The 20,616-nt window shown below is 49.9% G+C and overlaps 1 protein-coding gene across 1 annotated transcript in view; it reads left to right on the forward strand.

The window, feature by feature from the left end:
- SLC24A3 (solute carrier family 24 member 3) overlaps window positions 1-20,616 on the forward strand; it is a 473,993-nt gene that overhangs the window by 339,717 nt on the left and 113,660 nt on the right. Inside the window, exons 4-6 of the mRNA XM_057530157.1 lie at window positions 5,259-5,333; window positions 8,353-8,437; window positions 8,783-8,886. Of these exons, the coding sequence (XP_057386140.1) occupies window positions 5,259-5,333; window positions 8,353-8,437; window positions 8,783-8,886 (264 nt within the window). The remainder of the gene's footprint in view (window positions 1-5,258; window positions 5,334-8,352; window positions 8,438-8,782; window positions 8,887-20,616) is intronic.

Below are 20,616 nucleotides of genomic sequence, written 5' to 3' on the forward strand. Positions count from 1 at the left end.
GCTCGCCAGCTGACCTCTGACGGCCTCAGCTGGGAGAGTGCGGATGACTGGCAGCAGCTGCTGTGCCAGTCATGCTCTTCGGCCACTTCCCTTGACAGCTTCCGAAGGTGACACCAGCTACTCTGTGAGCACCCCCCGCCTGGGAACCCATTCACTCCAGGTGAGTGGGGCCCTCATTCTGTGCAAGCTTGGAACGGGGTAGAGAGGAACGTGTGAAGGACACAGATGCTGCCCTTCAAGAGAAGGGAGGCAGCTACATAAACCTGAAACATGGCCCGTGGTCGTGGCAGCACATGGTCGATGTCAAAGTACAGATGCCCTGTTAGGCTCCTGGGGAAGAGAAGCCCCTGTGGTCTGAGACTTGAGCTGAAGCTCACACAGGTGCCCCTCTCCTCTCCAGACACCGTCACTCATCTTTAGAACATGGCCCGCGTTGGCCTGCCCTGGTTGCTGTAGCCGGGCTGCAGTTTCCACGTGGACCAATTTCCATGTGGGCGGGCCCAGGGAATTGGGCCAGCTCAACCATTTTTGAGACGTCCAATCTGTCTTGTGTTTTGTAGCGCACCTTGTAAAAATAATAACATTAAAGAACGTCATCTAACAACTCCCCATCTGGAAGTTTATCCTACAAATGCAAAATGATAAATGTTTGAAGATTTTTATTGCAACACTGGTTGTGGTCCATTCATTTATAAAGGAAAATAAGGATTCACTCAAAATACAGAGGTAGCGAGGGTTTACCCGTGTTCATGATGATCACATTTATACTTGTATGTAAATGGTATATTTATGGACGTAGAGAATGGACTTGAGGACACGGGGAGGGGGAAGGGTAAGCTGGGACAAAGTGAGAGAGCAAAATTGACATATATATACTACCAAATGTAAAATAGATAGCTAGGGAGAAGCAGCTGCATAGCACAGGGAGATCAGCTCGGTGCTTTGTGACCACCTAGAGGGGTGGGACAGGGAAGGTGGGAGGGAGACGCAAGAGGGGGGGATATGGGGATATATGTATACGTATAGCTGATTCACTTTGTTATAAAGCAGAAACTAACACACCGTTGTAAAGCAATTATACTCCAATAAAGATGTTAAAAATAAATAAATAAATACATAAGGACATTGGTGACTCCGAAACGGCAGCCCCCAAAAGTGGATGGCTAGGATTCTGAAACCGTCCCTCCCTCTGTGTGGTTGGAGAAGACAGCTCGTTAGTAGGCGAGCTGAAAATAGAAAGTGGGGATGTGGTAGTAGATCAGAAACGACCTCTGCACGGGGCGGCAGCCGGGCCCCATGGGAAGGCCTGGAGAGGGTGCTTGGCTGAGTTACGATGCTCTCTGAGGTGCCTGGGAGACGGGTCCGTAATGCCCTGCCTCCCATGGTAATTAGAAGGACTGAGTGAGAGAGTCCTTGTGAAGGACCGGAGCAGGCCTAAGTTTCTGGCCCCACGAAGAGTGGCAAATATTATTAATAGTGATGGTATTATTATCCTTGTCAATGATGCTATTATTATATCCTTTGGAAATATAGGAATGGTCAAATTAATCCCCAAATGCCTCATTCTCTTAAATACGTGGACCAAGTGGTATTGATAGGATATCACACTTCCAGTAGGCCCTCTGCCTCTTCAGGTTTGACTTTGTACATTTGTTTTGTTCCTTGATGCTGTTTTGCTTTTGTGTTTTTATTAGTAGTAGACCTTTTTTAGAGCAGTTTTAGGTTCACAGCATAACTGAACAGAGGATGCAGAGTTCCCACATCCCTCCGCCCCCGTCACACACGCAGCACCCCCATCAATATCTTGTTCTGTTTTGTTTGTTTTTCCGGTGGGAACCCGATTTCCAGTGGGTAACATGGTTAGAAAAGAGTTTCTTGTAAGCAAAGTGGCGTGCCACCCTCAGATGCCAGGAGGTGCTCTGCAGCTGGAAAGGAGCCCCATGGCCTGGCAGGCCCCTGGGTGTCAGAGGAGCTTTGTCACAGGATATCTGAGGGTTGGCGTCCCCACCTCACGCTGCCTTGTGCACGGCACTAACTTGGCTTTCAACAGCCATCACCCTTGAAAGCACAGAGAGCCTGGCAGATCTATTCATTTCTGGTCCTAATCCAAGAGTTGATATTGCCATGCGTTAGATGGAGCTTCTTGCCTCGAAACAGGATCAATACATAATATTGGAACATGGTCTTGGAGAGAGAGTTTATGGACTTGTAAGCGGCATTGGGGGTTTTAGCCTGTTGAGTATGTCAGCTACGGACAGCTTATTTAGTTCTTGGTTAATCCACAGATGTGTAACTCTGTATTCCAATTACTGCATTTGGCTGTCCCTTTAAAGATAATGATAAAGCCTGCATAATATGGGATCAGCAAAATCATACGGCAAAAGAGGGTTTGAGTCCATTGCAACCTGGGAATGTATATTCTGACTCACTTACAAAGGTATAAAATACAGCACTAATTTTTTTTTAATTGACATTTCCACTCTCCCCCCCGAAAAAACACCCCACAGGCAAAAAACTCTGTACAGCTTATGAATAGACCAATCAGTAGAAAGTTATTTTTAAGGCTTCTCGGCATGGCTGGCTTCCCAGGCTCACCAGAGATTAGAAAAGTGTAAGAAAGAGTCCTGACCTCTCAAATCTCCCACCATCTACAAAAATCACATAAGAAACACAAATTCAAGGTGGACAAATCAGAAAATCTGGATAGGAATTATAAAGTGCAGATAGAGTTATACCAACCAAGGGAAAAACTATTTTGATTTATGGTCTTACAAACTCTTATATGCAAATATCAATATATAAGTGTGGGGGGCTTCCCTGGTGGCGCAGTGGTTGAGAGTCTGCCTGCCAATGCGGGGGACACGGGTTCGAGCCCTGGTCTGGGAAGTATCCCGCGTGCCGCGGAGCGACTGGGCCCGTGAGCCACAGTTACTGAGCCTGCGCGTCTGGAGCCTGTGCTCCGCAGCGGGAGAGGCCGCGATGGTGAGAGGCTCGCGCACCGCGATGAAGAGCGGCCCCCGCTTGCCGCAACTGGAGAAAGCCCTCGCACAGAAACGAAGACCCAACACACCCATAAATAAATAAATAAAATTAAAAAAAAAAATAATAATAATAATATAAAAAAATATATATATATATAAGTGTGTGTATATATATGCACTCATATACATAGATAATTTAACAAAAAAGAGATTGTACACAATGTTTTATAGCATTTTTTATTTAACAAGGGATCGTAAATGCCTTTCCTTGTCACTAAATATGAATTTACATAATCCCTGTGAACAGTATTTCCTGGAATGATGAATCATTACTTATATAACCCATCCCCTATTGTATACTTTGTTAGGCTTTGGTAATTTATTATAATCAGCATTTTGGAATGAATATCCCTGTTGCATATGTTCCTGTGCCCTTGTCTGATACTTCCACAGAATCAAGTGTTAAGATGCACTTTAGAATCTTACAATCTGGTTGAAAAGACCAAACACGTAGATGTGAAAAAGAGAACCAGTTCATAAAGGGGGAGGAGTGTCTAAATGAGTGCAACAGCCAGGAGTCAAAGGCCAGAGAGATCGTCTCATGCTTGAGTTGCTCCAGAAGGCTTCTAGAAGGACAGCTGCAAGTGACAGAAACGCAAATCAGCTTAAGTATCAAAGGCACATTATCAGCTCATGAAATTGGAGAGTCCACGTTGGTTTCAGGCTGAGCTGGGCCCAGAGTTCACGTGGTGTCACTGGGCACGTGTGTGTGTGTGTGTACACACGTGTGTATCCACCTGTCCCACCTCTTGGTTCGGCTCCTTGCTGGGTGAGCTCACTCTCAGGCAGGCTCTCTAGGGCAGCTGCAGACTCAGGCGGTGCTTTTATCTCCAAGGAGAGAGGCCCCCTTTCCCAGCTTCTCCTTTGACCCCTGCCCGGCCCCTTGCAGACCTCTTGCCCATCCACCACTGCCTGATGGAGAATGGCGTGTTCCGGTGCCCAGCCTGGGCCCTGTGCCCGTGCCCTGTGGTGAGGCGGGTGGGGTATGTGATAGAGGCCCTTCCTGCAGAGCAATTAGCCAAAGGAAAAGATGCTGGGAGGTCAAAATACGAGAGAGAAGTGACTCCTGAGGATGTTGGAACTTGAAGGATGAGCAGCCACACCCGTTAGAAGTTTGGGGCTGCAAGTAACAGGGAAACTCCAAATCAAATGGGCCTGTTTGCCGGTATGTTATGCTGTGAAGTCCAGAGTCAGGGGGTGGCTCAGGGACCATGTGATCAATGGCTCAGTGACGTCATTACATTGACTCAGGGTCAACTTCATCTCAAGTCAGAGTTCTCTCAATTTGTTGGCCAATGGCAGTCAGGACTCCCAGCTTCCTGGTCCACAGCTGGAGGGTGAGGACCCACTCTCTGTGGCAAGGACTGTAAAGCCTTTCCTGCCATCTGATTGGGCCAGCCAAGGTCATGTGCCCACCCCTGAACCAATAGCCATCCCTGAGGAATACTGCACCCTGATTGGCCCATCAGGGTGATCTACTCCTGGAGGAAAGGGTGGAGCCACCTTTCACATGGGAACAAAACTGTGGTCCTATTAGGAAGGAGTGGAGGATGGATGCTGAGTGGTCCGCCAACAATGGATTGTGAATAAGCGCTCATGAATTAGAGGGGAGACATAGAGTTGGTTAAGGTAGAGAAGTGATCTGTGGCCCAAAGGTAGAATTCCAAGGAATGCCTTGGTTATGGTTGACCAAGGATATGGAAGCAAGATTGCAGGGAACAAGAGCGTGAACAAACTCAGTAGGAAGTATTCATCTATTTGTTCCTTCATTGCACATAAATTTATTGAGCACCTACTATGCACCAGGCCCTGTGCTGAGTGCTGGGGATCAATGAGATAAAGTTCATACCCTCATGGACTTTTAGAGGGGGAAAGAGACAACAAACAAATTAATCGAACATAAAATAGGTCAAGAAAAACAAAGCAGAATAAGGGAGGTGAAGAGAAAGGGAAGGGAGGGGAGTTCAAGGCCCCTTGCTTTGATTGACATTAACCCAGGGACCTGAAGGACATGGAGGACGGAGCCAAGTGGATCTGGGGGGAACGTGTTCTGGGCAGAGGGAACAGCACGTGTAAAGGCCCTGGGGCAGGCATCCGTGGTGTGTTTGGGGACCTAGGAGGTGGACAAGGTGGGAGGGTGGGAGGTGGCAGGCATTGCAACGACTTTGTACATGGTGTAATGACTCTGACTTTAACCCCTTCTCTCCTCTCTTCCAGGCCATGTACATGTTCTATGCGCTGGCGATTGTGTGTGATGACTTCTTCGTCCCCTCCTTGGAGAAGATCTGTGAGGTATGTGTCTGAGCCCCGGTACTGCTCCAGCCTCCCCCACTGAGTTCCTGGGGAGCCCTCCATGCAGCTGGGGTGGGAAGGCCAGGCACCAGCATGCTTCAGAGCCATGGGCAGCATTAGTGCAAAAAACATCTCCAATCTGCTTAGAATTTCAGCGTGCAGATCTGTAGTTGGGCTTTAACCCTCACGGCCAGTGGTCCCTGCCCCATTGGGCGTAACTCAAGGTACCGCCTGTGCTCTGCTCCTGCTTTCTTTCTCTTTAAGCCTGGTTCTTCCTTTCTCCCTTCACTTCCTCCATCTTCCTCGCTGCCCTTTCCTTCTGCCGCTGCCGTAACCCTCCCTCGTGATTCAATTCGTGGGGTCCACACAGAGTGAGAAGTCTTCAGCCATACCTCCACTGCCCTTCCTGTCCGCGTATGTGCAGAGACGCTCCAGGCAGAGGCCTGAAAGGCAAGACGATGAAAGAACTGGCCACAGAGACCAGGAAATCAGCCGGGTGAACGCCAGGCTGAACACCAAGTTACACCCCTTTCATCTGAAAACACTTAGCATACCTAGAACTCTTTCATTCTCTTGCTTCTTTCATCCCTTTTTCTGGTTTGAAATGTAGTTTGCTTTATCTGGACGCTTTCTGTTTTATTTTATTTTTAATTCAGAATCCCATTTGCAGAAGGGGTCTCTTCCCCAGATGCACTTCTGGTGCATCCAGAACGCCTGCTTCTTCACATAGCCTTCAGCCTGGGCTGACCCTCCCTTTCTTCCCTCCCTTCCCCCCAGTGTCTGATTCGCTGGGTCTTGCGGGGGACAGCGGGGAACAGAAGTAGCATTTCTAATAAGTTCCCAGGTGATGTGGAGACTGCTGGTCTGGAAGGCACACTTCGAGAACTGCTAACTGAAGCAGTTTCTTCCACATTCTGAAGTCTGTTAGTTTTGTGTACTTAAAGAAATAAAAGAGAATCATGCCGCAGCAACCGTGGAGAGGCCCCGGGAGTGGAGGTGGGAAGTGGGAAAGGAAAATCAGTGAGCTGGTCTCTGAGATGGACGCCGGCCAGCGTGGAAGCCTTTTGTCCAAAGTGATTTAACGTGAGAACAGGGTCGCCTGATGGAGAAGAGGAGAAAGCATGGAAGCACCTGTAATCGGGGTCATCTGTGATGTCTGAAATCCACCTTTTGGCAGTTTATTCCTCATGGGAAGCGAACTACGCTCTGTCCCACACGTTTTTTTAATAGCAACGTTAAGACCTCGTGCTGGAAATGTACATACAATTGTCAGAACGTGTTCTCCTCCATTGAGGAGACGCACAGCACCTGTGAGCACAGCCCTTGGGGAGGAATCAAGGTGAAACACAGCGTGGGCCTTGCCATCGCGGGGCCGTGGGACGCGGGGCAGCTCCAGAGTGAGACACAGGGGCAGGTGAAGCGCTGGAGCTGGAGATGCAGAGGGAAGAGGAGGTGAGAGAGTGACTCGGCCTTGGGATCAGGGAAGGACTTGTGCAGGGGCAAGATGGGAGCAGCGGTCTCAGTGGCAACGTCTTACAAGGACGGATATTTAAGCCGAGAAGAGTCTGAGCAGAATCAAGCTGGGAGAACCCAGGGCGGGACTCAGCATGCGTGCGTGTGGGGAGCCCTGAGGACGCCAGGCTGGGGCATCTGGAGGGAGCTGCGAAAGCTTCTGAGGACTGTTCCAATAGATGGAAAGGGTCCTGAGGCAGGAAGACCCCCCCACCAGCTAGTGACTCTAAGCACCCAGTGCCAGGTGGCCAGGGCCAAAGTGAATGAGGGGTGAAAGGGGAGGGGAGGTGAAGGAGGAAGAAGCAAAGTGAGTGAACGACGGAGCGAGAGGAACAGGAGATCAGCCCGGCTGTGGAGCCCACAGCTAATGCCCGAGCTGGAGCGGACAGAGCAGGGAGAGGACAAACCAGCCACGGAGCGTGAGCGCTGTTAGGGTACCTGCCCGGTGAGACGGGATGCCCGGCACTGCTCACAGCCACACCTGTCACCTTGAGGTATCAGCACCTCCATCTTAGGGTCTCCTCAGAACCACATGCAACGTTTAGCTTTTCAGTCAAGATCGAGGGAACCCAGGTTTCCAGGTCAAAATGCTCAGTAGGGCTCTGGCGGCAGCCTCTTGATGGTCATCGAGCTGGTGGCCTTCGCCGAGGCCACGCTGCCCCTCCGTGGCTGAGCGAGGAAGTGCAGCTGCGGTGCCGCTGGGAAGAGGGAGCAGGGACTCTTAGCGGGGATGCCCGGAGGGAGCTGGCTGTTTCCTGACAGCCAGCAGCTTCCTTTCTGCATCAGGACTGGATGCAGAAAAGCTCCCCGCACTACCCAGCCTCAGTGTCACGTGTCTTCTTGCGAATCACCTTTCGGATCAACAAACGGGGTAACCTGGACAGTTCATTGTGTAGCTTATCTTGGCGGGGCTCATCATCTCTTTCTACTCATTCTCACCACCCCCCATACTCCCCCTACCCCGGGATTCAAGACTGCATTGAGAATGGGGGTGGGTTTCAGGAGGGTGACCCTCCCCACTCCCAAAAGCCTCCATAGCCTCCTAGACTCAAGGCTCTAAAACTGGTTACCAAGAGCCTGATGTAGCCCGAGATCATCAGCATAGTAATGAAAAAAATCAGAATGGTTTACGTAAAAATGTGGATTTGAGGGTCTCTTTAAATAGGGATACTTGGCAACACAGAGGGCACTGAGCTTTTAAAAAGGAGGTGGAGTCCCACTTGCCTCACATGGTCCGTGCCCATCCCCCCATTATCTGTGCAGCCCCGGGGGCATTTGGCTTGGGATCCCTGGATCTTGTCAGAGCCTTTAATTGGAGGGAACATGTAGGCCCCTCCCTGATATTGCCCCAGAGAGGAGGTGTGGCCCAGCGGTGGGGGGTGGGCCAGAGAGGCCGAGCTGGGGAAGAAGGGGAGGCTGAGGATGGACTGAGCTTGGGACCTGGGGAGTCCCAGTCACCTCCGTTCCAGGAGAATCCCGACTCACCTGTGCTTTTGCTCCTCTGCAGCGCCTGCACCTCAGCGAGGATGTGGCTGGGGCCACGTTCATGGCAGCAGGCAGTTCAGCTCCAGAGCTGTTCACATCGGTCATAGGTAGGTGCCCACCTGGGGAACGTCTCAGCCCTGCCCTCCCTGAAGGACAGGGCCTCTGGAAACGAGAACCCTGAGACCCCAAGGGGCAGAACACCAGCCTCCCACCCGCTGGGGTGGCTGTTATTATTTTATTAAAGTGATGCTTTTGCTTTACATCAGTGGGTCCCAGACCCAGTACCAATGGTCCTGTGGGACAGAGGGCCCAACAGACATTAGCAAGCTCTCTCCAAGCCCCTGCTGTCTCCTGTAGATCCTGAGAACAGTCTAATGTTTACAAAAGCTCGCCTGCACCCACCTTGGGTGCAGCCCACTCCAGCAGCCAGCTGATGTTGGTCTGTGTTTCAGGCGTCTTCATCACCAAGGGTGACGTGGGAGTGGGGACCATCGTGGGCTCCGCGGTGTTCAACATCCTGTGCATCATTGGCGTCTGCGGGCTCTTCGCCGGGCAGGTAAAACTGGCGGCAGAACATGGCATGGGGAGGGGGAGGGACGGCGTGGAGGTGAGGCCGGGGCCTGTCTCCCTGCAGCACACGCACGTGGGTGCCAGAGGCCTCAGACGGAGTGACGTGGGGTCTAACGCCCCAGGAGGCTGGCCCAGCCGGGACTGGAAACCCAGGCACCATGATTTGGTCTCCGTGACGATGGATCGTGGAGTGCGCGGATCCACGTGAATAAGTAACCAGCCCGCGAATCTGAACGTGTCACACTCATTTTGATATGTTACTGAACTGAACTAGAATGATGTAAAAACAGTCTTAGGAATGGAAATAGAGTAAATGAGAGAGAGAAAGAGAGAGAGAGGAAATGACAGATTTTTTTTCCTGCTAAAAACAGTTTGCACAGTTTGGGGCCAGTTCTCTCTTTTTCGACAACGATCAAGCATTTGACTTCTGTGTCCACTTTAGCTTACTTTGGGGGTCATGAGGGGCTTTGCATGCCTGCCTTTTATCTACAGAGACTATTCCACTGCCAGGAGGTGTCGTGGGGCCCGTGTCCATCTGGTGTCCGTCTTGGAAAGTCTTGGGAAGACACCCGAAGTCGCCAAAGTAATGAGGTGGCTGGGCGTCCGCAGCGTTGCAGTGGGTGGCTGGGGGTTTCTAGTCACCCTGGCCAGCTCTGATGCCCTAGTTTCTTCGTAGGGAGATTATTCAGAAACACAGTCCTGAGCTCTCTGCCCAAACAGCCAGGACCCTGTATCTTCTAGGAAAAGCGACTTCTAGTGACTAGCCCATGAGGGTCCCCAACGTGCAGTATTGAGGAACCAGGTGACCCCACCAGCCTCCTGGCTGTGGAGGGAGGATGCAGGGTCCTGCTAGAAGCGGCTGGTTGGTTTGCAGGGCTAAGGAAGCTCCTGCAAACCTTCTCCCACATCCTTTTCCAGACCCCTCGTTGTGTGGTCAGCTGGCCAGGGGCGCCCAGCTCGACCCAACTCTCAGGCAGACTCCAGAGTCTATAATGCCGGCTGCGCCCTGGCACCACTGCCCTCCGCATCGCCTGCTTTTCACTCCTGTCTGTCTTCTTTATGCCAACTGATTTGTCTGGGTTGCCTGGTGGGTTCGATGCTTCTGGGCAACAGGCAGAGGGACACCTTGATCTCGTCAGGGGTCAGCTCCAGAGCCCACAGGTGGATGTTTACTTCTGAGAGGAAGCCACTGGGCAGCCGGGTCCATACGCAGTGATTGAGTTCCACCCAACTTGCAAGACTGAACATTTTCTTTCTTCATCCTTACAGTCACTTATCTCTTGTCTTAGATTTTGTGGACCCATGATGTGGCGTTTTTTTAGATCTCCTATAAATGTGGTTAGTATCGCAAAAAATGAGTGTCTGTCTTTGCCGTCGGGGCCGTCTGTACCCGGCCGCCCTCTCATTGCCTCCCAGAGATGAAGTCACATTCTGCAGAGCCTGTGGCTGTCAGCACTGTCTTAATTAGCATCGTCACCATTAGCAGTGTGAGTATTAGTGCTGTCGCTAGTTCATTAGTCATTTGTACCTGAAGCCTGATGCAAAGTCAGGCCCAAAGGGGGAGAAATAACGTAAAGAAATGAAACAACTGGCTGGAAAGTGCTGAGTAAATACCACGCAGCTAATTACATAGGAGGTGGGTGGAATGCGTTTGTGTTTCATAAGTTATTAGCGATGAGGGTGATCACTGGCTTGGTTAGAACAGAAAAGACACATTGCTTCTTGAACTTTAGCAAGTGCTAGTATCAGTCAGTTCACCCCGCACCCCGGGAAGGTCTTTGCCAAGCTCATCTCACATGATTGTGGAGAGAAACACCAACTACCACAATGGTGTTAGGCGCAGCCCATGGGATGATTCTGGGGGCTGACCCTCCCTTCTGACTTTCCTTGTCCTGTGTCCACTCAGAGAGCTCCAAGGCCACCCAGCTCTCTTTTTCAGACCTTTGTAGAATCCCAGAAGTCTTCACAGAGGGAGAAAAATGATGTTTTGGAAAGAACATGAGCCTGGGGATCAGACTGGCCTGGGTTTGAATCCTGACTCTGCCATCTGCTGACTGTGGAGCCTTGGAGAAGTTACTTTACCTCTCTAAGCCTCAGTTTTATTGTCTATAGAATGGGTACAAGGGCATCTACCTCCTAGCATCGCTGTAAGGGTGAAACATAACATGTTCAGCATCAAGTAACACCTGGCCCACATGGTAAATGCTCAATAAAAGTTAGACACCACGATCAGCTCTCAGAAGAATAAGGTTCCCTGGGGTCCCTGCCACTAGATTCCACCCTAGGTCACTGCAATAATTTGGCCTACCCGTTGACAGAACTTTTTAATGAAGTAGTGGAACAGCCACAGGATGCCTGGTGAGGAGGGACAGGAAAGTCAGGGAGAAGGTCTTCTAAATGAGAATCAAGAGGAGGAGGAGTTGGTAGAAGAATGATCTCAGAGGACTGGTCCTTGCCTCTGTGTTTTCTGATCAGTGGGAGGAAAACAAAAATCTGTGAGACACAGGCACTGCCTTACCTATTCAGAAGCCTTCCCCGGCAGTGGCGTTGGTACAGAGGAATGTTACAGCGAATGATGGATATGGGGAATTGAGCTGATTAATAAATCTAGTCGTGGGTCTCACTTAGCAGTGTTGTTTACATTGCTCCACACTTTCATTTGCTGGGAGAATTACCAGTGAGTGCCCGTGGGCCTTTCTCTAATGTATCCCGGCGTGAAGGGCTGCTTGTGACCAAGTCTGCTACCCATCTGAAATTAAAGTAATAAAGCCATAAGGTTTGAGTTCCTGTCTCAATTAGGGTTTTGATGAATTCGATGTAATTAAATGTCTGCTGTATTTGCAGTTTGCAAACACAGCCAGTGCTTTGGTGTTCGCCTAAGGTACTTTGGGGAGTTTTATGGGGCAAGAAGGAAATTGCTTCTTAGAAAGTGGCTTCTAGAGAAATTCTTGGCATCCCGCCAAGACGTTTACAGGGCTGTGGTCCTGCAAAGTTTCTTTATTTAAGAGCAAAAAATAATAACAAAGAGAGAACCCCAAGCTCTGGAGGCAACCTGCTAATGTATCTCAGGGATTGTATTGAAAGAACTTCATGCCAGTTTTGCAAAACAACGTACTTATGAATTTAAATCTACCATTCAGAGTGTATTAAGCTTTAAAAGCATAACCACAGACAGACAGTAAACAGTTTAACTGAATCCCAGATACCAGACTTTCATATTCCGGTTATTACAGGCTGTCATGAGCCCCCTTGTCAGCTCTCCTGGATCCTAGAAATGTGCCTGATGTTCTTTGGTGAGGTCCACCTAATTTTGGCTGGGTTTGCCTTTCTTCAACTAACACCGTGTCCATGCCGGCACCTTTACACAAACCCAGGCAGCACCCAGAGGTGGTGCCTCTGAATGGAAACCTGCCTTGGATTGGGTTTCCCCAGAAGAGAATCTAAGCCACAAGTTCAAGTTCAAGTAGTTTAGCTAAAAGGTGATCCCAGGACAGGCCAGCCAGGAAGTTGGGGAGTGAGATAAGGAAGAAAAAGCAGCTGAGGAAAGTGTGTTCCCAGCAAGTCCCCAGTGTGGGCAACTGGTTTGACTGCTTTTGGGGGGACTGGGAGACAGTGTAGAATGGGGCCTCCAAGTTATCTCACCCAAGGGGGAGGGAGCAGGGGTGTTTATCCACCAGCCTCCCCCATCGTTGCCTAAGGACTGCCTTTGAGGGATGTGAATTCCCCAACGTTCCAATTTTCTGGGCATAGGCAGGATGGACTTTGGGGTCCAGAGAAAACCCCTAAGCAAAGAGACATGTGAGGCTGGCTCTTGGAGGGACCTGAAATGGTAAAGGTGGGGAGATATGAGTGAGGTCCATAAAGCATGGCTACAAACTCAAAACTCAGCCTTCAAACATAAGCCGTCCGGTGAGTCTCATCTCCAGCTCCCTGGGAGCAGACAAGCCTCAGTGCCAGGCTGCCTCCCAAGAGCTCAGCGCCAGGATAGCTTGCACATAGGGAAAGCCCTTCCTGTTCAAAATAACAGCTGCCATTCTAGGTACTTTGGCTTCCACTTGGGATGCAGTAGACCTGAGCTCCCATGGGAGCACAAAGAGAAATCTGGATAATGTAAAAATCATCCTTCTATATGGATATCAAGGAACAGTGGAGACAAGAAAGGCTTGATGAACTGATTTCCAGAGAGAGCAGCCCATCGTACTTGAGCTGTGAGCCCTGGTGGGTCTGGATGCAGGGGAACAGCAGGACCCAGAACTTCACGGGGTGGAGACAGGTCAGCTGAGCATCAGCAAGGGTGGAGAGAGGTGGGATGCACCAGAGTCTGAAAGACGATCCAGGACAATAATGCTTTGATCCACCCACCCCAGATCTGTTGAGAAAAAAAAACGGAAGTGAAGGCAGGGCCGACGAACAGAAAGAAATCGTTCCATCTGCCCCATCTCCCACCTTCTCCTGAGACCTGAAATGGAGGCACCCAAAGGGAATTGGGAATTTGCAATGCCAGACCAAACCCTGATAAGAACTGTGAGACTGGCCCTTCCTTAGGAAGCTGGATGCGGTTGGGCTGAGCCGAGGTAAGCTGACTGTGTGAACCCAGGCTGACATCTGAATAATCACCTCCACCCTTTAGTCAACAGAGGAGAGAAGAGCTGGAAATTTCCAGAGAGAAAAGAACCAGTATTATTCTTCAGTTCTCACTCTGCCATATATAATTTCCAGGATGCAACAATAAATTACAGGACCTGTGAAGAGGCAGGAACAAACTTATAAACAAGGGAAAACAGCGGCAGAAGTAAACCACAGATGATCCAGATACAAGAATTGGCAGAAAAGAATTTAAACTGTCTACCATCTGTCTTAAATAGGGAAAGGTGGGAAGAATAAGTGAGGATGGGTAATTTCAGCAGAGAAATGGAAAAAATAAGAAAAACCAGATAGATGCTATATATGTTAAAAAATAATAAGTTACTATTTATTGAGTTTCACCAAACTGCAAGCACCACACTAGATGCTTTATAAATATTTGTAGAAATACACCCCCTGACTTTTAAGATAGTATTGTCCTCATTTACAGACAGGGAATTGAGTATCTGGGGACAGAGGGCTACCATGAAGTAGTTCAGCCTGGATTTGAGCCCACATCTGCTGACTATAAAATCCATTCTCTTTCCACGTGGGAAACTTATGACTTAAAAACCTCCAGATGTTATTATTGGGTTCTTATAATTATCCCTTAGCTCGTGTGTGTTCCTTAGAAATGTTGAGTGTAGGAGCTCGGGACAAAGCGAAGAATAGACATGTCAGCACAATGGTGGTGACCCAAGCTGGGTGATGGAAGCTCTCAGCCCAACAAGTGCTCAGGTAGAAGCTCCTCTTGTAATCAGATGGCATCGTCCTCTGCTGGGCTTACACTTGCACCAAACAGATGAGGGATTCAGGCTAAGAAACACAGTGAGAGGTCCACAGACCACCCCAGTTACCTGTACAGCTTGGTTCCTGGCTTATTGTTCCCCAGACAAAACCCAACAACAAACACATCACCTATCAAGTTCCAGTTCTGAGAAGCATCCAGTTTCCCCAAGAGACCAGGGACTGAGGACAGGCGAGGCTGAAGACCTCACCCCACTAGTTGCCAAACCTAAAAATAGGAGCTGGAGGCCTGCCACCGCCACTAGAGTGGGGGGAAAAAGGCACAAGGAAGAGAATGAGTGATCTGCGGAGAAAGGAAGGGGGCAGGTGCAGGTGGAGGCCTCACCTGGGAGGCAGGATGCTATAATATTTGATCCGGTGAGGAGCCGGAGAGGAGAATTTGTGGTGCAGGAGTAGGCCAAGGCCAAGGTCAGGTCCAGCTGGTGCAGTCACTGGATTCTCCCACATTCCAGGAAAAGAGAGTTTCTCCCAGTGTCATCTGCAGGCCGCCTGCCTCAGGAGGACCTTGTTGAAAGTAGATCCCCTGCCCTAGTCCAGACCAACTGAATCAGAAGAGCAGCTGTACCTGCTTGAACCCCATCTGCAGGCTTAGCTCTGCTCAATTCTCAGACCAAGCTTGACCTTGGACAAGAGGCAGCCCTCCTTGGGCAGTTGGCCCAGGCAGCATAAATGGTCCCCTCTTGATGCCCCCATCCTGTGACTGGCTGTCTGCCTGAGGCCGTCTCCCTCACTGTTCCCTGGTGTCTTTTCCCTGGCCGTTCCCCCACAAGGCCAGGTCCTGACAGAGCCCCACACCTGACCTTTCCCTGATATATGCTGCTGTTCCTGGCCCAGGGTTCCTTTAGGGTCACTCACAGCTCTGTGCTGCTCCATCTCGATGGCCTCTGCATCCTCATCCCAGATCTCTGTGCTCACTTTGACTTTGGCTCACAGTACTTGTTCCTGGTTTGTTCTACTTCCTTGAAATGATCTCTGGAGATAAGATCCCACATCTAGATTAGGTAAGAGGTTTTTGGTTTCAGGTAACAAAAAATCCCCAACTCTAACTTGGCCTCTTAAATGATGGAAATTTATTAGTGTCTGAAAAATACAGAAGAAAATGGACATCAGGCATGGTTTGATCAAGACTCCAGCACCATTTTCTGTGATTCTCTTGTTACTAACCTCCTCTGTTCCCTTCCTCATACATGTTTTCCTTCATGGCACAAAAGGAGTGGGGCTGTAGCAGTTTCAGGCCTCATATTTCACACTGACCAGGAAGGAGGAGAATATCTCCCCACCCTTCATCCCTCACCTGGCATGATCAAACAAAAATCTGATTGGGCCGAATCAGGCCACCTGACCATCCCTGAACCAGTCACTGTGGCACGGGAACTAGAGTTACCCAGTTGGCTTAGATCACTCAAGAACCACCCACCCATTTCCTCCTTCTCCCCAGAGGTAAGGATATGATTGGTTCCACCTCAGATATATAGCTTTTGGTCCCTGGTTATCATAGAAAGCAGATAAATGACTACAGAACAAAGCCTGTGTAGTATCATGTGCTGCCTCACTGGCTGTGTTCCCTGGGCTGGTGTACCATAAATGATCAAATGCATACAGATCCGTCACAGGTCTTTGTGTGGACATATGCTTTAATTTCTTTGGGGTAAATAACGCAGGAGTGGGATTGCTGGGTCATATGGTGAATATGTTTATAAGAAACCACCAACAGTTTTTCAAAGTGGCTGAAGCCCTTTTGTATTCCCACCAACAATATGTGTATTCCAGCCGCTCTGCCTCATGACCAGCACTTGGTATTATCAAGTTGTTTTGTTTTAATTTTAGCCATTCTAGTGAGCATGCGTGGCACCTCGTTGCGGCTTTAACTTGCATTTCCCTGATGAGTCATGATGTTGAACATCTTTTCATGCGCTTACTTGCCATGCATATATCTTGTTTGGCAAGAGTCTGTTCAAATCTTTGCCCATTTTTAAGGGGGGTTTTCACCCTCTCATTCTGTGGTCCAGCAGTGTCTGTACCATGACACTCAACTACCCTTCTGAGACATTCTGTCCAATTCATTTGCACCTCCAAATCAGCAAAGACTAGGGCTGTTACAAATGCTTTAAAGTGATCGTGGCAATGTTTTGTTAGTTTTGTTGGATGCATTTGGGTTTGCAAGAGAGGTCCTCTGAAATGGCACTCTTCAATCGTGTGGGAGAAAATGGAGAGGTCACTTCCCTTTTGTCCCGCAAAGGGTGTAGCAGTAACGAGACCTGAGATGCATCCTTCCAGAACATGAGGAGGACAGCAGGAGTCTCTGTGGCTGGGGATGAACCTTCCTTCCGTGTAATTAAGTCTCACGTTGCTCCTTAAAATGGGTGAAGGGGATAGAGTTTCAGGTCACCACCTAGGTCCTTGGAAATGCTGCCCTCGGTGCTGGTGAGGGCTTTCAACCCTCCTTGTACTTTCAACGTACAAGGAGCCCAGAACCTCACAGCCGGCCCAGCTGAGCGCCACCCCAAGAGGAAGGTCCGTCTTTAGGGCACAAATGTCATTTTCATGTCATGATCATGCCCAGACAGACGCCACACCCCCCATGCTGCCTCTGGTTACAGCCAGACCCCCGCCCCACGAGCAGCTGAATCGGGGGCTGAAGGGTGAGTGGAGCGGGGACAGAAGCCTATCTGGCTGGTGGATGCTTGTTTAATTGTTTCTCTTTAACAAGCATCCCTAGTCGTCAGTCTGGCACTATTCTCACGGCTTTATACGTATCAACCCCTTTGGTTCTCACAAGAACACTCTGAGAAGGACAGTGTTTTTACAAAATTGGAAACTGAGGCTCTGAGAGGCCAAGTAAACTGCCAGTCATAGAACCGTTAAGTTGAGAGGCTTTTAGGGCTGTAGGGGTCCTAAAAGCACAGCAATGGGAAGATCCCCCTCCAGACCAGCTCTGCCAGTAGATCTGGACCAGAGGCCTCATACATTAAGCTCCCTCCATACCACAGCCATCCTCCCCATTCACAGCTCAGCACCTCCCCATCCCAGTAAAACCCGCCTCACCAAGGAAGCAGAAGGGCGTGACCCGGTGAAAAGGGAAAGGTGGGCCATCAAATGCCTCCTTCACCCCAAGGTAGCATGTGTGGCATCTGCTGAACTTCCGTTCTGGTGGGTCTGGCATCTTGGGCCCCGCAATCCACTCCTGAGCTCCCTGAAACTGCCAGGTGACCCCAGGCACCCCCAGCCTGGGCACAGAGACCAACCGCCCCAGCACACATGCCCTTAATTCACAGGCAGAGCCTGCAGAACTAGGGAAGGTGAAGAATTCCAATCAGGGCCTTCTAACTCCATCCCAGGTGGAAAGTCACCGGGAAGCTTCCAAGATAGAAGGGACCAGAATGTTAGCAAGTGGCGACTGTGCGTGTGCAGAGGATGAGGAAGGCTGGTGCGTCTCTTCCCATAGCCCGGTGTCCCCCGGAGTCCCCGTCTCCCCTCCTGTCACCCTGCCCTCACAGGGCACTGCAGGGGCCATGACAGAACAGACCACATTTCACGCTTTGGGGACGACTGGCCCCCGAGGCCTATGGCTATCCAGTACCTAGAATCACAAGCCTGTCTTTGCATAATAATGTTAACTCAGGGTGGTTTGTTTCTTCATATCATCACCTGTGAATTTAAACCCATGGTAGTAATCCATGGATTGTGTTCTGGGGGAAATGTTTATTATATTTCTTCTTTGGGCAGTAAGTCCATTCATTGATTCAACAAATGTTTTCTGAGAGCCTGCTGTGTACCAGGCACTGTTCTAGGCCCTGGTGAGACACCAGTGAAGAAAGGACAGAGTTGGAGCAGGCTGTGGGGTTTTGAATATCCAACAGGAATGATGGATGGATGGATGGATGGATGGATGGATGGATGGATGGATGGGTGGATGGGTGGATGGGTGGATGGGTGGATGGGTGGATGGGTGGATGGATGGATGGGTGGATGGATGGATGGATGGGTGGATGGATGGATGGATGGATGTGTGGATGGATGGAGAGAGGGATAGAGTCTGAGATAGTGGGATAGTGAATAGGGAGAGGGTATATGTGTCCAGGGGTGGTCAGTGCTGTGAAGAAAAATAAAGCAAAGTAAGGATTACAGAGAGTGGGTGGGAAAAGAGATATTGATTTATAAAGGATTTCCAGGGAAGGTCCCTCTGCGAGCATTGATAGTGTAATGGAGTGAGAAAATACTGCTAAATTCCACTCCATAAAGAAAATGGCACCAAATAAAATTAAATTATTTTTGAAAGACTCTGGTTCCAGCCACTGTTTCAAACATTTGAGCTCCTCTTTGAGCAGAGGGAACGTGCCGGCCAAGCGTATAGACCGCCATTGCCCCTGGGATGCTGTAAAAGGCTGGTGGGCTAACCTCACAGGCTAGAGTGAGGAAAGAGCAATGCCAAGGGCAGCAGGAAGAGGTGTGTGCACTGACCACCCCCAGCCTGGCGATGATGGGATGCATGAGGAGGCTGCAGAAGTGAGGGAGATGATCGCGGTGCCAGGCTGTGAACTCCCTGAGAGCTCAGCCTCCCTCCGCTGGTTCCCACTCTGTCCGCAGTGCCGAGAGTATTGCCCGCCTATGGGGAGCACACGGTCAATCTTTGATGCATTTACTAAGTGATACGATGCCCTTGATACCAGAGAAGGGGAGGGCTGTTGTATGGATCAGAGAGAGAGCTCACGGTGCCCCACAGCTGGACACAAACACGCCCAGGAGCTATTTGACCAGTGCCTGGGGCATTAGAAGATGTGTGGATGCACGTCACAACTTGCCATCAGGTGCCCCAAAGACCGGGTGGATTGAAACAGAACTTGAGACACAGTCTTGAAACAAATTGATTGGTGTTCTGAGGATCTCCACTCACTGCCTATTATGTGCAGAAACAGGGCATACAGAGTTGAGCAGGATGGGAAAGGTCCCGGCCCTCCTAGAGCTCCTAGACCAGTAGGGGGACACAGACAAAGAGTGTGGAAACCAATAAATGATCACATAATAGTATGAAGAAGAGACCTTGAAGGAAATGCATTGGGCAATGGGATGGGGGAACTGCAGGGGAAGGGGAGGGGCAGCTTTAGGAAGGTGGTCAGGGAAAGTGTCGCAAAGGAACCCCAAATCACGAAGGCAGCACCATATGGAGACCTGGGAAAGAGAGTTCCAGGTGGAAGGACTCGTTGGGTGTTCAGACAGGAACAAGCACGGTGTGTTTGAGGGTCAGAGAAAAGGCCAGCTTGGAGCCTAGTGAAGAAAGGGGGAGGGGTGTGGCTGGGAGAGAGCTCTGGCAGGGACAGATCATGGTGGGGATTCGGGTGCTGTCGGAAGCTGTCAGAGGGCTCTAAGCTGTAGAGTAACATTATCTGATTTATCGTCTGGGAAAGTTCGCTCCAACTACTCCGTGGAGAAAGGAACCCGATGGTGACAAGATGGTAGCGGGGAAACCAGTGGTGAGGCGTGAGTTGAAATCTGGGCAGTAAATATAAGAAGTGGTTGCTGGATTTAGAATATTTTTGGAGGTGACACCAAGAGGATTTGCTGGTGGATTGGAAATGGGGGTGATCGAATGAAATAAATCAGGGAAGATTCTGGGATTTTTGTCCTGAGCGATATACATGGTCCTGACTCTACAAATGAGAACAAACTGGTCATGAGAAATTTGGAGAGTTTGTTTACAGAGAATAGACAGCCCTTTATCTAACATATTCTGAAGTCTCCCATGGTGTGTCTGATCCAGAAACATGGTAGGGTCACTGAAACACACTGTGAGATTATTTTTAATTGAAAGTTTGGTTGGCCATAGGTTACTCACTGGCCACTTGGCTGGGTGGCTTCTGTCACCAAGAGCCTGGCTCAGCCTTACCGAGCAGCCCCCCAGCTCTCCCCTGTTGGTGTCACTTGTGGGGAAGGACCTCATTAGCTCCTTCCAGGATCCCAGACACAGGGATGCCTGAGTTCTGGACAGTACTGCCCATCTCGTGCCAACCAGCCTTTGTGAATTTACAGTTGGCACCTAAGAGCTTGTAGTCGTGATTTTGCATATGGTGAAGCCGGATCAGAACAGTTGAAATCCACGGCAGGTAACCTGGTATGTCTTGACCCATCATAATCTCCATTGTCCCCTTCCCCCGCCCCTCCCCCTGCCCAACCTCGGTCCAGATAAAGCAGAGATATTTCATCAGATCATACGAGGCTGCAGTACCATGGGGTTGTCCAGGCTCTCTGAGTTCCTGACGAGCCATATCACTACCCACGAATTCATCAG

The sequence above is a fragment of the Balaenoptera acutorostrata genome, chromosome 15 (genome assembly GCF_949987535.1).
Source record: "Balaenoptera acutorostrata chromosome 15, mBalAcu1.1, whole genome shotgun sequence".
Lineage (NCBI taxonomy): Eukaryota > Metazoa > Chordata > Mammalia > Artiodactyla > Balaenopteridae > Balaenoptera > Balaenoptera acutorostrata.